The sequence below is a fragment of the Myotis brandtii genome, unplaced genomic scaffold (genome assembly GCF_000412655.1).
Source record: "Myotis brandtii unplaced genomic scaffold, ASM41265v1 scaffold165, whole genome shotgun sequence".
Lineage (NCBI taxonomy): Eukaryota > Metazoa > Chordata > Mammalia > Chiroptera > Vespertilionidae > Myotis > Myotis brandtii.
Window position 1 is genome coordinate 3,222,899 of NW_005356042.1, and position 11,420 is coordinate 3,234,318.

Genomic DNA, 11,420 nt, shown 5'->3' on the forward strand with positions numbered 1-11,420 from the left:
TCATAGCGACCAGTCATTCCACCATTTGGTCAATTTGCATATTAGCCTTTTATTATATAGGATATATATGTATATATATTTTTTTACAGGATATATATATTTTTTTAATTGCTCAAACCAGTAATAAGGAGAAAATTTTAAAAGCAGTCAGAGGAAAAGGATCACAATATATTTTGCATTGGGAACAATGTGAGGAACCAGAATGTGGGGCAACATCTTTAAAAAATAGGGGGAAAAGGATTGTCAACCTAGAATTCTATACCTAGCAAATATATTTATTAAAAAAAATAAGCTAAAATAATTTTTCTGACATACAAAAGATAAAAAAATTTCATCACCAGCAGACCCACAATATAATAAATAGTAAAGAAAGTCCTTCAGGTAGAGAGAAAATGATACCAGATAGAAATCTGGATCTCCACAAAAAGTGAAAAGCATTAATGGTAACTACTTAGGTAAATATTTAAGATTATTTTCTTATTATTTATTTAAATCTCTCTGAAAGATACTTTCAATACAAATGACTATAGAGCAGTGATGGCAAACCTATGACACGCGTGTCAGAGGTGACACGCGAACTCATTTTTTTGGTTGATTTTTCTTTGTTAAATGGCATTTAAATATATAAAATAAATATCAAAAATATAAGTCTTTGTTTTACTATGGTTGCAAATATCAAAAAATTTCTATATGTGACACGGCACCAGAGTTAAGTTAGGATTTTTCAAAATGCTGACACGCCGAGCTCAAAAGGTTCGCCATCACTGCTATAGAGTCTAGCATTTGTAACAAACGTATAAAGTGTATAACAACACTAGCATAAAGTCCAGGAGGAGAGAAATGGAAGCATACTATTTTAAGGTCTTACACTATCCATGAAGTGGTATATTATATCCTTTCTATGACTTCATTATTATCACTGACGTGTGTTAGTGAGGATAGGGTTATAGTCAAAAGTCTTTGATACTCATCTTCAAGAAGATAACAAACCATCCTTTGCTTTCCACCAACCAGTATTGCCATCTGGCCCACATTTGTCCATCCTTTACATCAAGGAAACTTCATTGAGTCTGCTTTATGGAAACAACTTTATCTGACAAGGTAACAGGAGACTCTAGATCCACTACCAGTTTTTGGTCAATTGTGCTGCTAACCAGTTATCATAACATTTTTCTTTAAATTAATATGTTTAACCAAAATTTCCAAGGCCAGTCTTTTTTTGAAAATGAATACTTTCTTATAATCAATCTAATACACTACATAAGAAAATATTATACTTAAGTCTCTAGTTAATTACACTAAATTTTCAAATGATACCTGTCTGCTGGTATATCTGGATCAGCATATATGGTTATGCCTCTTTTTGTTGGCCAATACACTGAAGATTCAACACACTGTTAAAAAAACACACACATTATTTTCAGAAAGAGTATATATGCTAGCAAAATATATATTCTTGATGAATCAAAATTCCATGAGGCCCTGGCCAGTGTGCCTCAGTTGGTGGGCATCATCCCATGCACTGAAAATTCCATGGGAATAATTCTCATAAACAACCATCCTAGATAATTTTCAGGCAACACAGATATAGAGACAAAAAACTGATTATATCATTGCTATAACCACTATATTGAAATATCCACAGAGCAGGAACTGACATTTCAGTATTTAAAATGTCCTGTAATAACTTTCACCTATATTGCCAAAGGGACTAGGACAGATTATTCTTGAATTTAACTATTATAGTACCCCATAATCCCAGATTTTCACACCGTTGTTAAAAACGAGGATAGCCCAGCTAGTGTTGCTCAGTGGTTGAGCATCAACCTTTGAACCAGGAAATCACAGATTGATTCCCAGTCAGGGCACATGCCCAGGTTGCAGGCTTGATTCCCCAGTGTGGGGTGTGCAGGAGGGTGATCAATGAGTCTCTCTCATCACTGATGTTTCTATCTCTCTCTCCCCCTCCCTTCTTCTGTGAAATAAATTAAAAAATGTATTTTTTAAAATGAGGATAAATACCCCATTTTGTAGAGAGGCCACTAGGCCAAGAACAAAGTGAGAGCTGGCTGGAGTTTTTGTTCTTTTGAAATAGAGCAAATATGCAAACTATAATTCTTCATGAATGAAATTATCATAGCCAAACATTTTTTAATAGAAAACATTTTTGGTTCCTAGATTTTAAAGAATATTCTAAAATTAACATTATGTGAAATTTATATTTAATGAACATTTAAAAACACAACCTTATTTACATCTTTTAAAGAGATGCACTGTTGTTTCTTTTCAGATATATTTTTAGGTGAACCAGGCAACGAATCCACTTTACATTTCATAGTTTTATCTGAAAAATAAAAATAGTGATAAAAGGTGTTAATAAATAGGAAATATGACAAAAAGGATATTTTAAAAGTATAATAAAATCTTAATGCATAAAATTATTATGGAATAGGGTTTTATATTAAATCTTACTTGAGGGAACTAAATTTTTTTAATTTAAATTCTTTATTGTTTAAAGTTTAAACAATTTATTGTTTATTGTTTAAATATGTCTTTTTCCCCCATTGACCTCTCCCCGGCCACTCCCACCCCCAGCACATGCCCTCACCCTCCTACTGTCTGTGTCCATTGATTATGCTTATATGCATGCATACAAGTCCTTTGGTTGATCTCTTGAGAAAATTAAATTTACTTGTTTCACCCTTCTTATTAGAAAATGCTTTAAAAACTCCTTTACACTGGCTTACTAAGAAGTAAACATAATTTACTGTCGTAACTTGGCATACTCTACTTTCCAAAGAGGGCCAGAACATGTCTCCCAACACACATGCTCTTCTTAAAATGTGATTTTGACTCTTCCTCCCATGGAGAGATGGGCTCTATATTCCTTTCTGATGAGCCTGGGTGGGCGTGTAAACAACATGGAAGTGGCGTTATGTCACTTCTAAAGCTACGTCACAAAAATGTCATGTACTGCAACTTGCTCTCCTGGATGCTTACTTCCGAAACCCAGCCACCATAGTTGTGAGGAAAGTCCAAGCAACCACATGAAAAGGCCACTATAGGTATATCATTTGACAGCCTAAGTTGAAGTCCCAGACAAAAGCCAGCAGCAACTGCCAGACACAGGACTGAATAAATCTTCAAATGCATCGAACCATTAAGTTACCACCAGCCTTCGAGTCTTCCCAGCCGAGGTCCCACACACTGTGAAACAGTTAAAGCCTTCCTCCTGTGCCCATACTGAATTCCTGACCACAGAATCCATGAGCATTGTCAAATGGTTGTTTCACATCACTAAATATCATGTTTGTTATATAGCAACAACTGGAACACCAATTATAACTCAGTTCAGCAATGGTTTGAGGTCATAATTGTGCATTTCACTTCTTAATAGCATAATGGATAGAAAACATATTAGAAAACAAGCTGAATTTGAATAACCAGAAAGTGGCAAATTTCTGAAGAAGATTCTTTCAAATATATTTATCCTCCAGGACTAAATCTGACTTTTGACAAGTGACAAAATTTGTTTAGTGAATAATATGGATAATTAAGCTGGGTAAAAATTAAGATGTGACTTCAAAGAAAAGAAAAACAAAAGAAATTCAACCCAGCAATCATTTATTAGAGTATTACTGAGCAATTCTGGGAAAATATTTACTCTAAGTATCAATAAGAGAAACACAAATTAAATTAAAAGGTATATCCCTGGCCGGTTTGGCTCAATGGATAGAGTGTCAGCCCACAGACTGAAAGGTCCCAGGTTGGATTCTGGTCAAGGGCACAAACCTGGGTTTCAGGCTCGATCCCCAGCCCCGGTGAGGGTGCATTCAGGAGGCAACCAATCGATGTGTCTCTCTCACACTGTTGTTTCTCTTTACCTCTCCTCATCCCTTCCACTCTATCTAAAAATCAATGGAAAAAATATCCTCAGGTGAGGATAAGAAAGAAGAGGTATACCTTTCTCCTACTGAATAACACAGATCACTGAAATCACAAATTAGTTCGATGCCATCATAAATATAAAAAAAAAAACAACACAGCACCTCACAAAGGTCTGCGAGAAGGTGGAGCGTCACACCAAAGGAAATGACGATAAAACAGCAGTCTGAAAAGGACTCCTATATAAATCTATTGAAAATATCCAAGAGATAAAAGAAGAAATAGTATACATGAAACAAAACAGATGGATATGAAAAGACAGGCACACATAAAAAGAACCAGTAAAATTCTAAGCAGTAAGAAATAGTCATAAAATTGAAAACTCAAAAGATGAAGTAAATACTGAACTAGAAGCAAAGAGAAAAATGAAAATTTAAAGAATTAAATTAAGAAAACTCAGAAATCAGTTCAGAGAAATTAAAAATTCAAAAAAGAAGCTAAAAAAGGATAATAAAAAAACACACTAATTTATGGCTAATAGTTTCAGGAAGAGAGGTAGGGGAAAAATCTTTCAAACATTAAAATTTAATACTTTTCAGAAATTCAGGTTAAACATGAATTCTGTCATTGAAAAATTCCAAGTGTTAATAAATGAATATTGAGACATCACTCATAAATACATTTTAAATAAACTACAGAATATCAAGATAAAGAGAAAATCTAAAAAGTCAATCAACAGGACATAATAAGAACTTACAAAAGAATAATCAACAGAGTCAGAGATCAGAAGAAAATGAAGTACTTTTCTTTTAAAATCCTCACCTGAGGATGTTTCTAATTGATTTTAGAGAAAAGAAGGAAGGGGGAAAGAGAAACATCAAGTTCCTCCCATATGCTCCCTGACTAGGGATCAAACCCACAATCTAGGTTATGTGACCTGAATGGGATTCGAACTAATAGTTAATAGTATAAACTATTAACATATGTACTTGAGGAAAAAGTAAAATAAACCAGTAGTGCAGTAATAATACTAATAATACTAATAACCAACATTTACTTAGTGTTATTGTGTATCAACATATTCTGTATGTTCATTGCAGCATTATTTACAATAGCCAAGATCTTGGAAGCAGCCCAAGTGCCCATCAGTAGGTGAGTAGATAAAAAAGCTGTGGTACACTTATACAATGGAATACACTTATACAATGGAATATTACTCAGCCATAAAAAAGGAAATCTTACCTTTTGCAACAGCATACATATTTAACCACAATAAATGTACATGGCTTTTTACAAAATCATAGGTAGCACTTATAATAGGAGAAATGGAAACTAATCTAAGATACTACATTTTATTTGCAGACTGAAAAAAACTCAAAAGAACTGGAATACTCTCTGCTAGTGAGGCTGTGAGCAAAAATAGGCACAATCTCCCTTGATTCCCAGTGGGACTCCAGGATGATATGGCACCTATGCACAAGCACCTGGAAATATAAATATAAATATATAGATAGATAGATAGATAGATAGATAGATAGATAGATAGATAGATGGATAGATAAATAGATAGATAGATAGATAGATAGATATGCCTAAGTGACCGTTAAGACCAAACAACCAGAATGACCGGATGACCGGCCGGTAGCTATGATGCACACTGACCCAGACCTTGCTGCTGGGGCCCTGACAGCCACGAATCTGGTTCACCCGCACCCCAGACCCAGACAGGAGGGAGGAGGGAGCCCAATTCCTCGCGGAATTGGCTGTGGGTTAGCTTGCTGCTGGGTCCAACCTCCCGCAGTCCCTCCCCGCAGCCAGCTGGCCCCCCCATTGCCCTTGATCGTGGGGGGAGGAGCGTCCAGCCAACCTTCCGCAGTCCCTCCCCCTGGCAGGCAGGCCCCCCTGATTGGCCCCAATCGCCAGCCAGGCCGAGGGACCCCACTCGTGCATGAAATTTGTGCACCGGGCCTCTAGTGTTCTAATAAAATCATCCTTTAAACCAGAAGTCCTTTTTTTAGAAATCTATATAGGAGATGAATCACCACAAATATAAAATAACGTACACTGGGAAAAACTGTATACTCACGTGGAAAAACAAAACAAAACTTCGACTATTTTGTGGGGTTTTTTTCTTTTTATTGCACTTATTTATGGTTAACAAAATTATACAGGTTTCAGGTGCACAATTCCACAACATATCCTCCGTGCACTGTGTTCACCACCCAAGTCAAGTCTCCTTCCATGACCATTTATTCCCTTTACCCTCCTCCACCTCCCCACCTCTCCACCCACTCCCGCAGCAATCATCACCCTGTTGTCCATGTACATGAGTTTTTTCTTTTTGTTTTGCTCAATCCCTCCACCCCCACCACCTAGCCCCGCACCCTTCACCCTGAAGCAGTTAGTCTGCTCTCTATGAATCTGTCTCAATTTTGCTTGTTCATTTTGTTCATTAGATTCCACATATGAGTGAAATCATATGGTACTTGCCACCTTTCTCTGACTGGTTTATTTCACTTAGCATAATGTTCTCCAGGTCCATCCATGCTGTCACAAAGGGTAATGGTTTCTTCCTTTTTATGGCAGAGTAGTATTCCATTGTGTAAATGTACCACAGCTTTTTTTCCACTCACCTACTGATCGACACTTGAGCTGCTTCCATATCTTGGTTATTGTAAATAACACTGCAATACATAGGAGTACAAATATTCTCTTAAATTAGTGTTTTGGGTTTCTTTTGGATAAATTCCCAGAAGTGGAATAACTAGGTCATAGGGCAGTTCCATTTTTAATTTTTAAAAAATATTTATTTATTGATTTCAGAGAGGAAGGGAAAGGGAGATAGAAACATCAATGATGAGAATCATTGATCAGCTGCCTCCTGCATGTCCCCCAATTGGAATCAAGCCCACAACCTGGGCACGTGCCCTGACTGGGAATCGAACTGTGACCTCCTGGTTCATAAGTCGATGCTCAACCACTGAGCCATGCCGGCCGGGCTAATAATTTTGTTTTTACATGACAATCCAATAAAATCTCACATTTTGTTTACCATCAACTTTTTCCTTTTCAAAGACATGCATAGTTGATTCCAACACTGACGTAATACAGAACAATAGGAAATAATGACTGTCCAGCAATCTGGGGCTACTTAAAATAATAATGGGAAGCTGTGCAATGATTAAACACGATGTAAATGCCTTGTATTTTTCCTGTTCCAATGAAAATGAAACACAAATGGAAAGAATACATTCCCACCAGAGGCTCCTTTTAGCGGGAATTCTCATTCAGGACCCCTACAGGAGGCAGATCAGCATCTGGGGCAGGCCACAGGTGCTATGCCATGTGAACTCCGTACATGAATGACCCTCCTAACCAATTCAGTGCGACAGAAATAATGCCTCCCCACGTCACAGAGGAGGCAGTGGGACTGATATTCCGACAGTCTCATGTCAGAGCCCATATCCTTAAACCCATGTTATACTGGACACATTTGACCTAGAAAGAAGTTCAGCCATATATTAAGTGAAAAACACTACACAGAGATATATATGGTAGGATCCCATTACTGGAAAATAAAAAATTGTATTCACACCCTCACATCTGGAAAACTTTGGGAAAAAAGACTCTAAAATGTTAATAAGTAGGTATAAAAATGACAGGTGTTGGAAATTTTGATTATCTACATTTTTCTATGATGAACATTACCAAACTAATTAAAAATAATTTTAAGTATAGGGAATATTTTAGTTGACTAAAGCTTTAACTTAGTTGAGTAGTTGAGGTTTACTATGAATGCATATGAAATATTATATCCATATAAATATTATATACACCCAATGTAGTAGCAAAATTGTGCAGGAATTACAATGAGCCAAGCATCAAAGATGCTGGCAGATTTCACCCATGTCCAACAATTTCCATTAATTTAATATCTTGAAGATATGAAATTAAAGACTGGGTATTTCTGTCCTCAGAAAGGTCTCTTTCTTATTTTTATGCATCCTATTACTTAAAATAAAAATCAATCATATATACATATGTATACTCTGAAGATAAATAATAATCACTGATCTATATCTGGGCTGGAATAAATCAGTCCTATATGAACGAGTGCCTGTTAAGCTCCTTACATTATAATCAAATCCTGTAAGTACGGATTGAGCGTCGACTTAATTTGCAAGGCAAATTATCTTTGTCAGCAAGACATCACAAACTGGTCCCATTAAATTAAGAAAAGAGAGAATTACCATAGCCCTTCTAAACAACCCTTATTATCTTCAGACCATTAAGAGGGCTGTTTTATGCTGCCTCTGAAATGAAGCAAGCAAGTAGAACTTACCCAGGATAGTAGCTGTTGGCCCTGGATCACTCACAACACGCTTGGGCCGCGAATGCTGGAGAGACTGCGCCAGAAAAGTTAAACCATGTGACTCTGACAGAAATAATATATTTCAGGATTAAAGCATGAAATTAAACCCAAAATACAAATGTGAATTCTTTTACATACTTCTGCTCTCGCTTTTACAAGTAAGGTTATAGGTGACATTACTCCTCAGCAGGGAACTATGTGAAGGACTTAAGAAAACGGAATGTAGAAACAGGTGAAGTGTTTCCATTGTCCATGACTGACTTTTCTCATATGTTCATGCTATTAACTAGTTCTTTTAAAAAGTATCTAAAACTGTCAACAAACAAAACCTTGTTTTGGTAGTATCTCTGAAATATGAACACATGGACAGACTCCTGAAAACATAAGTCTACGTTAATAAGAAATTGAGAATAGTTTGTTCCTGTGCGCATAAAAACGAACTGTAGCAGCTTTAGGACCTCAAAACTTGTAACACACTCACTAGGTATACAATTAAAATACTAAATTCAGAGTTCAAGTCACTGTCTCTGTACAGAGAAACATCTATACAACAACTTATATCAAAACACTAAAATTCAGGTGGGGGAGGGGAGAACAAGAAGGGGTCAATGGGGGGAAAAGGGAGACATATGTAATACTTTCAACAATAAAGATTTTAAAAAAAACCACTAAGATCCCTATAAATAAGACAGTTTAAGAAAACATATTGGTGAGGAGCTACTCACTTTCCATTCCTTGAGAATCCTTTCCTTGCAAAAACATTGGCCAAAGACTAAGTGCTGGATTGAGTTTATTGGGAAAGGATGCTGACTTTATACTCAATCTTGGTTTCTCTAAAGAATCAAGGTTTTTATTCTCCATGGGTGATACATAACAAGCGAAGTTCTTTGCAACCAGATCATCATTAACACAAACCTGTACAATTTTAAACATTTTATGAATTATAAGACAAATATAGTCAAATGACTGTTCAGAAAATATTCCAAACCTAACCACAATTTTGATCCTCAGAAAAATTATTTTATAAAACATAATTTGATAGAACTTGATCTCTTGATTGCTGCACTGGTAATGATGAACCAAATATTTCTGACCATTCTTCCTGATAAGAAAAACAGTAAGAATCTGTATGAAATACAAAAACAAAATATTCTTAAAAGCACTGAAGAGCTAACATAACTTTGCCACGCAAAGATCTTGGGGGGGGGGGGAGACAAAATACAAATCATAAAAGGAAAAACTGATAAATCAGACCTTATCAAAATTTAAAATTTCTGCTCTTAAAAACATACTGTTAAGAACAATCCAAAGATAGGAAGAAAATATTTCTACCCCTGGCCAGTGTGGCTCAGTTGACTGGACATCGTCTGGTGCACCAGAAGGTTCAATTCCTGGTCAGGGCACATGTCCAGGTTGTGGGCTTGATCCCCAGTAGGGGTTGTGCAGGAGGCAGCCGTTCAATGCTTTGCTCCCACATCAATGTTTCTCTCTCCCTCTCCCTCCATCTCTCTCTAAAAAAAATCAATAAAATTTTAAAATATATATTTCTAAATAACATATCTGGATGGATGTGTATCCAAAACATATAAAGAACTCTCAAAACTCAATAAAAAGAAAACAAACAATCCATAAAGAATGGGTGAAAGACAGTAATCAAAGCAGCATGGGGAAGCACACTGTGAAGTGTATAATTGACCACTGTGCTATACCTCTGAACTAATGCAATACTGAATGTAAACTGTAAAAAAATGTATTTAACAGTATGGTACTGGCATAAAACAGACACATAGATCAATGAAATAGAATAGAGAGCCCAGAAATAAGCCCACACATATATAGTCAGTTAATTTATGACAAAGGGGCCAATAATATACAACAGAGAAAGGACAGTCTTTTCAGTAAATGGTACTGGGAAAACTGGACCACTACCTTACGCCATACACAAAATTAACTTGAAAATGGATTAAGGACTTGATTATAAGACCTCAAATTATTAAAATTCCTAGAAGAAAAAACCCTAGGTGGTAAGCTCTTTGACATCAATCTTGACGATGATTTTTTTAATCTGATACCTGTTGGTATCAAAGAAAATAAGCAAAAATAAACAAGTGGTACTACATCAAACTAAGAAGCTTCTGCACAACAAAGGAAACCATCAACAAAATGAAAAGGCAACCTACTGAATGGGAGAACATGTCTGCAAATCATATATCTGATAAGGAATTAGTATCCAGAACATATAAAGAACTCATATAACTCAACAGCAAAAGAACAAACAATCTAAATAAAAAATGGGCGATGTGAAGACATGTTTCCACAGGAGACAGACAGATGGCCAACAGGTACACGAAAAGATGCTCAACATCACTAATCACAGGGAAATGCAAATTTAAACCACAAAGAGATACCACTATTCATCTATAAGAATGACCATGCATGTGTTGAAGAAAATGTGGAGGAAGTGGAACTCTCAGACACTGCTGAGGGGATTTTAAATGATCAACCACTTTGGAAAACAATTTGATAGTCTTTTTTTTTTAAATCCTCACCCAAGGATATTTTTTCCATTGATTTTTAGAGAGATTGGGAGGGAAGGCAGGAGAGGGAGAGAAAGAAACATCAATATGAGAGACACACATCAATTCGTTGCCTCGAGCACGTGCCCCAATCCTTCGGTGCACAGACTGACACTCTACCACTGAGCCACACCGGCCAACGCTTTGGTAGTCTCTTAATACCTACTATCCAGAAATGAAAGCATAGGTCCACAGGAAGTCTTGTACATGAATATTCATAGCAGTTTTATTTGTAATTACCCAAACTAGCCACAACTCAAATGTCCATCAACAAGTGAACGGATAAACACACAAGTATATCCAGACAAAAACAATTCCTTTGTTTTTGACAATAAAAGGAACAACATGGATGGCATCTATATATAAAGAGCCAGGGGCCGTCACATCCAAAACAACCAGACAGATGACCGAACAGGCAGAGTGGGGTGACAAGGCTGGCAGGGGGGTGAAGGACAACCAAACGACTGAGCAGCAGGCTGCGTGGGGCGACCAGGCTGGCAGGGGGTTAGTGAGGGGCAACCAGGCTGGCAGGGGGCGCAGTTGGCGGCAACCAGGCTGGCGGGGGGGCAGGGAGGGGTGACAATGCC

General features: G+C 36.8%; 1 protein-coding gene across 1 annotated transcript in view; it reads right to left on the minus strand.

Annotated features, from left to right (window-relative positions):
* TDRD12 (tudor domain containing 12) overlaps positions 1 to 11,420 on the minus strand; it is an 85,378-nt gene that overhangs the window by 46,902 nt on the left and 27,056 nt on the right. The window contains exons 7-10 of the mRNA XM_014536781.1: positions 8,983 to 9,172; positions 8,228 to 8,320; positions 2,247 to 2,344; positions 1,318 to 1,394 (exon numbers count right to left, since the gene is read on the minus strand). Of these exons, the coding sequence (XP_014392267.1) occupies positions 1,318 to 1,394; positions 2,247 to 2,344; positions 8,228 to 8,320; positions 8,983 to 9,172 (458 nt within the window). The remainder of the gene's footprint in view (positions 1 to 1,317; positions 1,395 to 2,246; positions 2,345 to 8,227; positions 8,321 to 8,982; positions 9,173 to 11,420) is intronic.